The sequence below is a fragment of the Aotus nancymaae genome, unplaced genomic scaffold (genome assembly GCF_030222135.1).
Source record: "Aotus nancymaae isolate 86718 unplaced genomic scaffold, 86718_ANA_hifiasm-v0.15.2.pri h1tg000046l, whole genome shotgun sequence".
In the NCBI taxonomy this organism is placed as follows: domain Eukaryota; kingdom Metazoa; phylum Chordata; class Mammalia; order Primates; family Aotidae; genus Aotus; species Aotus nancymaae.
In genome coordinates, this window is record NW_026988460.1 from 657,955 (window position 1) to 672,610 (window position 14,656).

The 14,656-nt window shown below is 45.9% G+C and overlaps 1 protein-coding gene across 3 annotated transcripts in view; it reads right to left on the minus strand.

Moving 5' to 3' along the window:
- The window catches only part of LRIG1 (leucine rich repeats and immunoglobulin like domains 1), a 122,742-nt gene extending 120,858 nt beyond the window's left edge, over positions 1-1,884 (minus strand). For all 3 annotated transcript variants that reach the window (XM_012473747.2, XM_012473756.2, XM_012473739.2), the window contains exon 1: positions 1,667-1,884. In XM_012473747.2, coding sequence (XP_012329170.2) covers positions 1,667-1,884 — 218 coding nt within the window. The remainder of the gene's footprint in view (positions 1-1,666) is intronic.
- Between the last annotated feature and the right edge of the window lie 12,772 nt (positions 1,885-14,656).

Consider the following 14,656-nt stretch of genomic DNA (forward strand, 5'->3'; position numbering starts at 1 on the left):
GGAGTCACTCTTCCAACAGGTGAACACTTAACAAGTTAATCTGATTCTGCCCACATGATTCTATTAAAAACAAAAAAAACTACCATATGTAAGAGAAAAATCACAATACCCCAGACTAAATAAGATCCTACCGAAGGACAATACTGGGCTCTATCTCCCAGTACCTAACACAGCTCTACCTCCACCCTACCACCGCTGATTTCCACTAACTCAGTGAATTCTGTTGAAGTAGATATTGAAAACCTAACTGTAATTACAGGGTCCTGGTTGTCTTCACAACTCCGTACTTGTTCGTGGAGCAGTGTCTCAGGCCAAGTAAGATTCTTGCTCCATTTTGAGAGGTACAGGGTCTTTACACAGAAAGGAATTAACTTTTCTTCCCTTCAAGGCAGTCAGAACCCAGGCCACATATTCCTCGATCAAGCCACAGGTGCTGGTTACAACTTGTGACAGCAGTTTTCTCTTTTTAAAACAGCCATAGTCATGCCTGAGGTTACTGCTGTGCCTTTCCTCTGTTCTAGGAAAAATGTCCAATTATTCAACTGAAACGCGGACTATTTAAGCTAGGCCTTTTCTGGAAGGTACTACTCTACTACTTCTATAGAGATGCTAATTACCCATAACTGAACAAGATTTGACTCATGGACCAGATTTTTTAGAAGTAAAAGAAGGGTATTCTATTCCACCATGTTTACAGACGTCTAATGCCTTTTTTCCTACCAAATCTCCTGAAAGAAGTGTCCCACTAAGTTCTAATAGGCCCACGTCCTGACAGCACAGAAAAGAGCCTCTTTCGGGTGAAACAAACTGTTTAAATCAGCCAAGACTCTAGCACCCTCTCCTGAAGCAGCACTACTCCAAAACTCATTTGCACCATTTATGGAGGAGAGACTCTTGAGGGTGGGCCCCACCCCACTGGATCATAAAGCCCAATGGGGCCCCAGGGAACACACAGGAAGGGTCTGGAACACAGTTCCGTAAAATGCCAACCAGGCGGAAAAGGACAAACTCCCAGCACTCACAGGTCGCCAGGAACTGTCAAAGTCCTCTAACTCAGGGGTCCTCGGGTGAAGGCTGCCTTCTGCCCCGCACAGAGAGCCATGTCAGGTCACCACGGTCTTCGGGGATCAAGAGGCGGCTACACTCTCTCTCTCACTAATAAATAATGTAAACGGATGATTGGAGCCAAGAGTCATCTTCATTCACTACCCACTGGAAGACCAAGGAGCTCAGACACCAAAGAGTTGGATTACAGGAGGGGAAAAGGAAATGCACCCACAGACCCCCACACAAACTTCTTCAAACTCTGCTCCAGACGTTTCCCACCCACCCACCCGCAAACACACTCAGCTCCAGACTCTCACTCACTAACCCCCAGATGGCCCTCACGACTCGTGCTGGCTAACCCCCAAACCTCCACGACCCACGCTCGCTGGTCTCCAGACCCCACGAGGCACGCTCTTCTCCAGGCTCTCTCGCACGCCCTCTCGCCCGGATCCCCACGCAGGGTCTCCCCTCCGCCACCCCAAGCTGACAATCTTCCAGCACGCACAACTCCACACACACAACCCAGTCCGCACCGCCCCCCCGAGTACGAACCCCCGCCGCCCCGTCCCGAAGTGACAGAGCCCCGAGGCGCAGGGAGGGCGGAAAGGGCGGCACTCACAGGCTCCGCGTCCAGGAGGGCAGGTCCCCGGGCAGCGCCGCCAGCCCGCGCCCGCTGCAGTCCAGTGAGTCCCCAGCGCAAGTGCAGGCAGCCGCGCAGGGCGCCCGCGGAGCGGCCGCGGCGGTCACTGGCTCCAGCTGAAGCAGCAGCAGCCAGGGAAGGAGAAGGCAAGGCGAGCGGCGCGGGGCCCCGACCGCTCCGCCGACCGGCCGCGCCATCTTGTCTGGAGCGCGCTGCGAACTCCGAGCGCGGGGACTGTGAGGACCCGGACGGCCGCAGACGCGGGCAGGCCCGCGGCGCGCTCCGCTCGGCTCTAGGTTCCACGCCGGGGCATGGCCCCCGGCCCAAGTTCTCTCTGCGGACGCGGCTCCGGCGCTCAGCGGGACCCCGGTGCCCGGGCCGCTCCGCAGCACCCGGCGGGAGCCGCGAACTCCGCGCCCATCCGGGCCGGCCGGCCCGCCCGCGCTCGGTGCGAACTCCGCCGACCCAGGCAGGGGTGCCCAGTCTGAGGCTTCTCGTCTACTCGGCACACGCCGAGTGCCGCTAGCAACACCGGCGGAGGGCGGTGCTGCCGCTGCGCCTGGAAAAGCGTTCAGCCTCGCAGCCCGAGCTCGGCGCCGGCGGGCATCTTCCTCGCGGCTAGGAGCGCAAAAACGTAGACCCCGGGCTGGACGGTGCGGCCGGCCTCGCGCTCTCTCAGAGGGCCCCGGGCGCCTCGCTGGCCCCGCGTCGCGGGCAAAGAGCGCGCGCGCAGCCTCGCGTTCCGCACGGTTCCACCGCGCAGCGAGAGTCCCGCCGACCTCGCGGCCGAACAATCAGCAGCTCGCCGCTTTCCTCCTAGCGGCCCAGCCCCGGCCGGTCCCCCAGACCCCGCCCCCGGCCGCTCGCCCGCACACACCCCCTGCGCTCCGCGCCCAGCGGCCGCCAACAGACCCACGTTGGATGCTTTGCAACAGCGCCCCGCCACGCCCCCAACGCCTGCTGCTCATTGGCTGCCGGAGTCCACGGCGGCCAGCCTCGAGGGCCATTGGGCTGCTCGCCGTGATCCCGCCCCTCCCGCCTCGCCGGCCACCCCGCCCCCACACTCTTTTCCCACCCAAGGTGTGAAGGGCGGGAGATTGGGAGGAGAAAGGAAGGGACGGCCCCCGCCTCTTAAAGGGGACGCGCAGGTTGTTGGAGAACTGGGACGCAGGCTGGGAAAAGGAGGCGTGAAGACAAGCCCTCTGTTTCTAGAAAAGGAGAGAAAGTTAAGACGGTAACGCCCCCGTTTTGGAGCTGTCTGGCCCCAGGCTCTTCCTCAGGCTGCAGGCAGGACCGTAGATTAAGAGCAAACCCGCGCCCATTTTCCAGGTGCCTTCCACGAGCGAAGACACAGGTTTAAAGCTTAACACATTTCTTCCTGACTGGGGCATCCTTCCTCCTCGAATAGCCTGGAGCATCTGCCCCTGACTTGTTCTTCACGTCTTAAATCCAGCAATATGTCCTTGATTACCAAAATGGATGTGGGCTGCAGAAACCTAGTTCCAAAGGTGCACCCTCGGCCGCGCGTGGTGGCTCACGCCCGTAACCCCAGCACTTTGGGAGGCCGAGGCGGGTGGATCACCTGAGGGGAATTCGAGACCAGACTGTCCAACATGTACCCGTCTGTACTAAAAAAGAAAAATACTAAAATTAGCCAGTTGTGGTGGCACACGCCTGTAATTCCAGCTACCTGGGAGGCTGAGGCAGGAGAGTCGCTTGAACCCAGGAGGTGGACGCTACAATGAGCAAAGATGTCACTGCACTCCAGCCTGGTCTTTCGCAAGACTCCTTTAAAAAAAAAAAAAAAGAAGTGCACTCTCCTCTCCAGCCCCTAGTCAGTTGAAAGGTACTTCTAGAAATGCTCCAGCCTTTGATAAAGGAGTTGCTTTGTTGTTTTGGGGTTTTTGTTTTAATCAGAGCCTTTTTAACATGATTTTCAAGAAGCCATAGTGTACTCGTAAGAGTCAAAGTTAAAGGAGAAATAATAGTTACAAAGCTTCTTACTTTGGCTCTTACAGATCAGACCATTGTAGTTGTGTGTTATGATAGTACATGGAAACATCAAGGAAGACACACAGACACACACACACATTGAGAAAAAAGGAAAAAGATTAGCACTGTAACATATAGCTGACTTCTGGGCATTTTAGTTTGCTGGTGTCTCATATCCCTTCCCAATAGTATGCAAATTACTAACATAACTGTGCACATTGTCAGGAAAATTAAGCAGGTCAAGTTTGTCGAAAAACATTTGCTCCAGAACATTAAATCTGAGTTGTGTTTTATGGAAGTGGGGTGGGGTGGGAGGTAGAGAGGAGAAGATGTTCCTTAGGGGAAAAAAAGCAAAAAAATAAAAATAAAAATAAAGGGTTTATTCAATTTTTGACACAATCTAAGAGGTTTGCTTTAACTAAGATGCACTAAATGTATTAAACTTCCCCTCAGCCTTAAGATCACCTCTTTTCTTTAGCCAAAATGTAATCTTTCTATCCCTTCCTCCCCTTTTTCCATCTTTCCCTTCTGATTCATTGTGCTCTCAGATAATGGTGCCTCATTTTTTTCTTTCTTAATTTTGCATGAGCTCAGCAGTGATGCCCAAAGCAGTGCTCGAATATGTGGGTAAATCAATTCAAATCTAATTCCCAAGAAATATTATCAGAAAAATGCTGCACCTGACCCATTTGACCCAGAGCTTCAACCAGCTTTTATGTTTCATATGTAATCCACATAAACACATACCTTCCATCTGGACAAGAAGAAATATGTCCCTTGGTTCTATCCCTTTTGGTAATAATAATAATAATAATAATAAGCAGGGAGAACAGAATTTAAAAGATTCTAAATTTATGAAGTCCTCTAGGTAAGGGTTTTTTTCACCACCGAAGAACACAAAACAGTAATTTAATGCAGAATACCCACAGCCCTTTCCTGAAATGAAACTGTCAGATCCTCCCTGTCCCCACCCCAGAATAAAACAGCATATGCAATGAAATTGAATTGAACTGATTAAACCTCTTGAGATGCTGACCTAAAATTATCTTTCAGGTTTGTCTCATTTCTAGTACTATAAAATGGGTAATTCTTGTAAAATGTTTTTTCAAATGTGTATGCGTGTACTTGTGAGATGCTTTTCTGCAATCCCAGCGTTCAGGAGGATAGAATTTAGAGAATCCACAAGGTGAGGAAGTGCCCACAAATCTAAAGCATCCCTTGCGGTATGGTTACCATGCAGCCAGAGAAAAGGATTCCAAAGCCGAGGCACACTTGGGGGGACAGGGCCCCTGAACCTTGGCAGTTCCTCTCGTCTACAGCAAAGCATGAAGTCATGTCTGCTCCCCATACCATGTATGGAAGTTTGCCCACATACTAGCAACCTGCTTGTGATTGCAATAGGAGTGTGAACTTGGAGAGCAGTGATATCCAGCTCAGGGGGGAATTCATCTACAGTCACCACCTAAGATGAAGGAGACCTCAACAACAACAACGGCAAACGCCTAAGGGAATCTATGTCCCTGCTTAGAAAAGTGCAAGTCTTGGTCCATTCAGCACAGAGCAACAGTTGATTTGGGTACTCTAGGTCCTTATTTTCTGCACACTGCAATTTTCATCATTTTAAATGCTTATTCCTTGAATGAATCATCCAGGGATTGTAGTTTCTAGTTCATTCTAATCTGCCTCAGGGATAACATGGAATCAAATCCCCAGTGAGAATCTCTGCAGGTCTCTCTTGACTACAGAAGCCACAGTTAATCATCCTACACTCACTGCTCAAGAGAGGAACCCAAAATCTAAATAGCCTGAAATCTATTGGGGAGAGAAGCAAATAACAAAATAACAAGAAAAGTTAACCGTAAGGATTTTTTTTTTTTAACACAACTTCCTGGGGACTGAATTTGTGCCAGTTTGCTACAGTTCTAGGTGGTGGTCGTTACTGGTCTTAAAGAATGCTGAGATACAGAGGTGCTTTCTTAATGTTACATGAGATTTTACAATATGTTCAGTACATTAAAAGAGCACCAGGGCACCATTCAGGAGAGCTGGGTTCCAGCCAGGCCTTGTTATCCATGAAACCTCTCTTGGAGCCTCAGTTTTCTCAAATAGAAAACAAGGGGGCGGGCGTAGTGGCTGTAATCCCAGCACTTTGGGAGGCTGAGGTGGGTGGATCACCTGAGGTCAGGAGTTCCAGACTAACCTGGCCAACATGGTGAATGAAACCTTATCTCTACTAAAAATACAAAAATTAGCCAGATGTGATGGTGTGTGCCCATAGTCCCAGCTATTTGGGAGGCTGAGGCAAAAGAATCACTTGAACCCAGGAGGCGGAGGTTGCAGTATGCTGAGATCGCACCACTGCACTCCAGCCTGAGTGACAAGAGCAAAACCGTCAAAAAAAAAAAAAAAAAAATAGAAAACAAGGATAATGGTACTTGACCTGGGTGCTGAGAGAGTAAAGGAAGGATCATTTTGATAAAGGAGATAAGGGGCATTATAAACTGTTTAGGTCTGCATACATCTAAGGTTGTTTTCAAGGTGTTATTGAATGTTAACTCTGAAAAACTGAGCGCCCATATGTATAATATAGATGGAAAATCTTAGCAGGTTCTTTCAGCAGGAAAGTTTCTTGTCCAAGAATGTGACAAAGGGTTAATAATTACCTACAAAATCCCTGAAGACTTGCAGGGTGATGACAGCCGTGCTTTGAGCCTGTTTTGTATCTCTCTTCCAAGGAAAATAAAACTGTGTACTCATTAACTCCTTCCTCGCAATAATCTTGTCAAGGAGATGGATTGGTGGAGAAGGTAAGAGAGGAGGCTAATGAGTCTGGGAATAGAATATAAAAAGAGAAAGATTTTGAGATCTCCCCATCCCCCATTCCAACATTTGCCTTTGGTGGAGGTGGGGAGAGGTGTGTTTTCTTGTGCAATCTCTGGCGATTGGAATATTGGTTAATGCCCAAACAGTGCCAAGCTGCAGCTGCTGCAGTTCCAGAGCAAGAATGGTAGGTTGATGCCTGCAGCTCAGCTGTGACCCTTCAAAGGTTCTACCCTCCTCCGCAGAGCACCAGGGAGCAAAAACCTTTAGAGTCCATTTTCTAACACAAACTAGAACCTTGACACTTGTCCTTGCCTTGTGAATGTGAAATGTTTACTGGTTCACTGAAAGGATGAAAAAAAAAATTAGCAAAGATAGGAGCACTTCAGAGTTTGGAGACAGAGATTCTGGAGTGATGGTCATTATAGGAGGCAGTCCCTTACCTCTGACAGTGATGATGAAGGGAGGGACTAATTACATCATCACTGGAGACTGTACCTCTCCCTCTCAATCTGCTGCCTTTGCAAATGTCACTCGGAGAAGTACATGAGGGCGAGTTCAGGGAGGAATCAAAGTTTTTGCCTCACTGCCAGCAACTCAGAACTAATACTTCAATGTATGTAAGGAACAGCACATTGATCATAACTTATAATAATAATCTTTATGAAGTCATATACCTTATATTTTTCAAAGCACTGTCACATCATAACACAGCTATCACTTATGGAGCACTTTGTTGAGAGCTTTATATACTTTTTTCATTGAGATAGGAGCTAAGAAAAATGTTTAAGGACACACAAGCTAATAAGTGACAGGGCCAAGATTCCAAACCAGTTCTGTGGACACCAAGGATCTTTTTTGGGTTGGGCGCAGTGGCTCATGTGTGTAATCCCAGCACTTTGAAAGGCCAAGACGCCTGATCACTTGAGGTCAGGAGTTTGAGACCAACCTGGCCAACATGGTGAAATCCCATCTCTACTAAAAATACAAATATTAGCTGGGTGTGGGGGTGCGTGACTGTAGTCCCAGCTACTCAAGAGGCTGAGGCAGGAGGATCACCTGAACCCAGGAGGCAGAGGTTGTAGTGAGCTGATAGCGAGCCATGGCATTCCAGTCTGGATGACAGACCAAGATCCTGTCTCAAAAACAAAAAGAAAACAAAAAACAAAAGATCTATTTTGACATTTGAGCTTCCTAAACTTTGAATATGAAATTTGTTAATTGTTCTCACTTTACAGATGAGAAAGCTGAAGTTCAATGATTGCCCCAAGGTCACACAGCATCAGGAATAAATAGAATCTTAAATCACAAGTTTTATCACAATCACCAATACACATACTTTATATTCAGTGAAAGTCTTATGAAGTGTATCATGAAGTTTCTTTCTCAGGGATGCCATGAGAATGGATGTAATTTCTTTACTTTTTCATGTTTACTAATAGATTTCCAAAGTTTTCTCTATGATTAATAAGCTAAAATGTTAAATGATAAACATATTGACTTTTTTCTCCCACCATACACAGCAGCACTTGTATAAGCACAGTGGTTAATAACTACTGAGCACTTACTATGTGCTAGGCATTATTTCACATCGTGGCTTACTTTGACTGAAGAATTCTATGAGGTCCCTTAGAGATTGTCATCCTATAGACGAAGTTACTGAAACTCTGAGGTCCATTCACTTGCCCACATTATACCCTAATTAGGTACTGAACAAGAAAAGGCTCACAGCTAGCCTATCCCAATCACATACCCTCTCTTATCATTCTTGCTTTTGATTAGTTTTCCTGTTTATCTCTCCCTCCAGACTGGTAGTTCAGTAATTAAAAGACAGAGTCTAAATCCCGTCTTGGTATTCCTGTTGTCTAGCACAATTTCAAGGTAGGCACAGAGACAATATTTGCTGAGTGACTCCTGCCCGCCCTGCAAGGAGGGAGAATTATCAGGCGTCTTTCCTCCCCCATTTTATTTTATACATGCTTGAGATTCAAATCTGTGCATTAGCCACATCAATATCACCTGGAGCATCTCAGAAATGTGACCCTTAAGGCTGGGCATGGCGGCTCACACCTGTAATCCCAGCACTTTGGGAGCCTGAGGTGGGCAGATCACTTGAGATTAGGAGTTTGAGACCGGCCTGGCCAACACGCTGAACCCCATCTGTACTAAAAATACCAAAATTAGCCAGATGTGGTTACATGTGCCTGTAGTCCCAGCTACTTGGGAGGCTAAGGCAGGAGAATCGCTTGAACCAGGGAAGCAGAGGTGCCAGTGAGCTGAAATGGTGCCACTGCACTCCAGCCTGGGCGACAGAGTGAGATTCCATCTCACAAAATAAAAAATAAATAAAAATTTTAAAAAGGCCGGGCGCAGTGCCTCACTCCTATAATCTCAGCACTTTGGGAGGCTGAGGCGGGCAGATCACGAGGTCAGGAGTTCAAGACCAGACTTGGCCAACATGGTGAAACCCCATCTCTACTAAAAAATACAAAAATTAGCTGGGCATGGTGGCTTGTGCCTGTAATCCCGGCTACTTGGGAGGCTGAGTAGGAGAATTGCTTGAACCGGGACCCAGGAGGCGGAGGTTGCAGTGAGCTGAGATAGCGCCACTGCACTCCAGCCTGGACTACGGAGCAAGACTCCATTTCAAAAAAAAAAAAGTAATTTCAAAAATAAAGGCAAGCATGTGGTTGGGATTACCGCACCTAAACTGAAGCGCATTCAAAACATCTGCTGCCCATGAGATTTTGGTAAAACCCTCTCGTGCCATTCAAGTCTCTTTTCCTTCACCATGCATTCAGTCTAATAAAAAGCAGTTGTGAATTTTATGGCCTGTTATATTTGTTTCCAAAAGGACAGTGGGGTTTATGACACATTTCAAATTTATTATAAACATACAGACAGACACTTATGCTTTTCACTGTCATTCTTATCCATGAGCTACATTCTTTAGATAATCATTTAAATATCCTTATTTCCCTCGGGGAGCTTGACACTCTTCTTGGATTAGGTGCTATAAATCAAAGAAAAGTTTTTGTCTTGTCACCAGACTCCCAATCCCCACCCTAGCAAAAAAACCACAAGTCTTTCTTATTTGAAGTGCCTTGACTGGGTACTCTTTGGAGAAAGCAGCTGTATGGAAGAACTATCTGCTGATGGCCACTAGCAGTTTCTCCCCTCAAGAGGCAAAGTCTATTTTCTCTCCCTCTTAAATCTAGATTGGCTTTGTGCCTTGCTCTGACCGATAGAATGTGGTAGGAGTGACACTGTACCAGCTCTGAGCCTGGCAGCTTTGTCTGTCACCCACTTCCTACCCAAAGCTGTCATGTAAGGAAGTCCAGGCTGCCCTCCTAGAACTAGAGGCCCTGGAGAAGAGACCATAAAGAGAGAGAGGCCACGTGGAAGAAAACTGGGTGGCCTAGCCGACCCGGCCAGCACCATAACCCCAGACATGAGAGTGAAGTCATTTTGGACCTTTTAGCACAGACCAGCTAAATGCAACTGCACAAATGAGCCTCCTCAACATCACATGAGCAGGGCTACACCATCCCCGAGAGCCTTGCCCAAATTCCTGACCCACAAAATTATAGCCAATAAAAAAAGATCTTGTTTTAAGCCACTAAATTTTGGGGTGACTTGTTTGTTATGCAGCCATAGATAACTGAGATAACAAGTGTGGCTAAGTGAGCATGCAATAAAACGTGAGTGGATCTTGGGGGGAGGGATAATATCTAATCAAATAAACCTGTCATTAGGAGTGTCAAAAAAATTAGTCTTATCAGTTGACCTTCCTGACATGTTTGTCACGGCCCTTGATTGAGTGCAACACGCTAACTAGCTGATGCCATTGAACAAAACTTCTTAGGTAATAAATAGTCCAGTTCTTCAGCAGGCCACAAAACAGGTTCCCTTCCACTTCTCTTGGAAACAGGTATGAGAGAAATGCAGAGCACCTGCTTGTTTATAAAAGGTATGTTCTCCTGTGTAACCCCATGGCAGCAAGGTAAAATAACTGATTGAGAGGATGAAATAATTGAAGTTCTCTTCTGTTTTTCCTGAAAATATCAGATACAGCTTAAAGTGTTTACTCCATTTTTTCATAAGGGACAAATACATTAGTATTGAAAAATGGAATCCCAGCCATAAAACTGACATTGAGATACAGAGTTTGGGGGTATGTTTTGATAGGGGGTGACGGAGGTGGGGATTATATCTCTTAGCTGTGTGCTAACCTTTAAAGTCTGCAAGGCATAGCTTACTGCCTCCTTATGTATTTATTATCTTGCACTCTTCTTGCGCTCTCGTTTGTTAGAAGCCATCACTGTGAAGCACTGCAGCATACAAAATCAAGTTCACTAAGTCCCTGCCATCAGAGAGTTGATAATCTTATGGTATTGTTGTTGATAATCTTATGGTATTGTTGACTGCTAGGTCCCCAGGATCTAGAACAGTGCCTGACACATAACAGGCATTCAATAAATATTACTGAATAAATACATGATCAAATGAATGAATGGTTTTCTGTATGTGAACCTCATTTTCTGGTCAAGGATATAAGCAGGTCACAGGAAGCAGGCCACAGAATCACAGGCTATCTGAAGACAAAGGGATTTCATGTCTTTGAGTGCAGGGGTCAGGCTTCGCCCCAGATCTGCCAGGTCAGAAACTTCTGGTGACCAACCACCTAGGTTTGGAACTCAGGGTTTTCCCAGGTTGTGGGACTTCAAGTGCTTAAATAGGAAAAGTTTTGGAAAAAATCAGGCCAAATTGGTAACCCTAATTGGAATCCTAGTTTCTAAATGCACATTTGGAACCTTTTGCATGCCAAATAGCTACACTGTGAGAACCTACTACAGTATGCATAGGGAAATAACTTGCGTGTTTCAAATGTATTAATTCATTTGATCCTCCCTACAGCCCTGTGAGGCAGAACTATTAAAATCTTTCCTTTCTATAAAATAGAACACTGAGGTGCAGAAGGAAGTAATCCACTTAAGATCACACAGATAGGAAATTAGACTCCAGAGCTCACACTTTTATTACCATTATTATTATTATTATTGTTATTATTGAGATAGGGTCTTGCTCTGTAACCCAGGTTGGAGTGCAGTGGTGCCATCTCAGTTTACTGCAACCTCCACCTCCCAGGTTCAAGCGATCCTCCCATCTCAGCCTCCCAAGTAGGTGGGACTACAGATGCGTGCCACCATGCCCAGCTAATTTTTTGTATTTTTAGTAGTGACGGGGTTTCACCATGTCAGCCAGGCTGGTCTCAAACTCCTGAGCTCAAGCGATCCTCCAGCCTCAACCTCCCAAAGTGCTGGAATTATAGACATGAGCCACTGCACCCAGCTCAGAACTCACACTTTAAACCAGTGCTCTCATATACTTCATTATAGTAGATCCCCAGCTCCTTCTCAAAAAAGTTTTTAAACCTCATCTCTTTCTTTGTATTCATGACACCTTTCACAGTTTGCAGTTATTGTTAGATTTTGTCAGCCCATTTTGTACCTGACTCTTTCTAATAGTAGAGCTGGAGCCTGATGCCAGGGACGTCCATTCTACCTGGTAGGGTCTCTCACAGCACTTGACATGAGAAAAGCTCAGGACATACGCATGAATGAATGCAGTAGACATGAAACATGGTAGGTTGACTGAAGGACCGATGAGGTCAATTTCTAGCTCAAATGGAATCTAATATTAACCAACATCTACCATGTTTCAGCCATCATCCAGGTAAAAATGCTGGCCAAACTTGGGCTTCACATGGAATTAATTTGGCCTCAAGTATTTATTTTCATTTTTGGAGACAGCATCTCACTCTGTCACCCAGGCTGGAGTGCAGTGGCACGATCTCAGCTCACTGCAACCTCTGCCTCTCAGGTTCAAGCAATTCTCCTGCCTCAGCCTCCCAAGTAGCTAAGACTACAGACACACACCGCCATGCCCATCTAAATTTTTTTTTGTATTTTTAGTAGAGACAAGGTTTCCCCGTGTTGCCCAAGCTGGTCTTGAACTCCTGAGCCAAGTACGGCAATTTGCCTGTACTTGCTGTACAGTGTCCCAAAGTGCTAGGATTACAGGCGTGAGCCACCGCACCTGGCCAAAGTGGTTTTTGTTTTTTTTTTTCAAAATTTGAATTTGACCTACCTTTAGAAGGTAGGCATCTGCTGTCTTAATTCATATTTCCTGTGCGCCCACCTGACCAGGCATTTGAGTTTGCCTCTATGAGCCCAGCCTTTCTCTAACACGCATTCATTTATCCTTTACAGCAAGCCTACGTAGCAGGCATTTCCGTCAACAGTTTATAAATAAGAAAACTGAAGCCCGGAAAGCATAGGTAACCTGGCCAAGATAAAAACTTATGAATTGGGGACTAATACTCAACTCAGGGCTAACTCCTCTTGCTATATCCACCCCCTCACTCTTTAGCCACTAAGTGCCTCTAGACATCACATGAATGAGAGAGCTATTACTTCTCAGTCAACATATCTGTTTTACAAGGGTGAGGCTTCTACACAAAGGATGAGACTCCGCCTGCATTCAATACAGGCAAACCAAATGTGTCCCAGAGGCTCCTAAATGTTTCTCTCCCGTGATTCACCACCTCTCCTGTGCTCTGCAGTAGACACGGTGTTCTGAAACCTAAGTGAGAGGGATAGTCCACTGTGGGAAATGCTTTTGGAAGATCTAGGTGAGAACTAAGAACTGAGCATTGGACTTAGCATCAGATTTTATTCTAACCTTGATGATGGCTCTTTTGGTGAAGTAGAGAGAACAAAGCCAAGATTAGAATATTAAAGACAGAACTGAAGATAATAATTTGGCACAATGAGGATAGCCCTTTTGAGGAGTTGTGCTATAAAAGCAAACAGAGAAATGGGATGATCGCTGGAGAGGGAAGTGGAGTCAAGAGAGTTTGTTTTATTTTGAGACGAAAGAAATAACATGGCATTTTTAATGATGGAAATACATTTGTAGAGAATAGAAAAAAATCAATAATGTACTAAGGGCAGGGGAGAAATGTGAGAGGAATATTCGTGAATAGCCAAGAGTGGTCAAGAGGAGAGGAAGATTTTACCTTGGACCAAAGAGCGTTAGCAAGCTGGAAGGCAGATTACAGGCACGCCTTAGAGATACTGCAGGTTTGGTTGTATACCACTACAGTAAAACAAATATTACAGTAAAGAGAGTCACAACTATGCTGGCTTCCCAATGCATACGAAAGTTATGTTTTCACTGTTCCATAGTCTATTAAGCATGCAATAGCATATGTTTAAAAAAAAGTACATATCAGCCAGGCGTGGTGGCTCACGCCTGTAATCCCAGTGCTTTGGGAGGCCAAGGCAGGTGAATCACGAGATCAGGAGTTTGAGACCAACTTGGCCAAGATTGTAAAAACCCATCTCTACTAAAAATACAAAAAATAATAATAATAACTGGGCATGGTGGCAGGCACCTATAATTCCAGCTACTCAGTAGGCTGAGGCAGGAGAATCACTTGAACCCGGGAGGAAGAGGTTCAAGTGATTCTCCTGCCTCTAGCCTGGTGACAGAGCAAGAGTTCATCTCAAAAAAAAAAAGCACATATCTTACTTTAAAAATGCTTTATTGCTAAAAAATGCCAACAATCATCTGAGCCTTCAGCAAGCTGTAATCTTTTTGCTGGTGGTGGGTCTTGCCTCAATGTTTGATGGCTGCTGACCTAATGAGGGTGATAGTTGCCAAGGCTGAGGTGACTGAGGCAATTTTCCATAAATAAGACAACAGTAATGTTTGCTGCAGAGACTAATCCCTCCTTTGCAAGATTTCTCTGTAACATGCCAAGCTGTTTGATAACATTTTACCCATGGTAGAACTTTTAAAATTGGATTCAGTCCTCTCAAATCCTGCCTCTGCTTTATCAACTAGGTTGATGTGAAATTTTAAATTCTTGGGCATTTCAACAGTGTTCTCAGCATCTTCACCAGAAGCGTATTCCATCTCAAGAAACCACTTTCTTTGCTCATTCGTAAGAAGAAACTCCTCACCTGCCCATATTTGAGCATGAGATTGCAGCAATTCAGTCACATCTTCAGGCTCCATTTCAAATTCTTGTTCTTTTACTATTTCTACTACATCTGCAATTCCTCCCTCCACTGAAGTCTTGAACCCCTC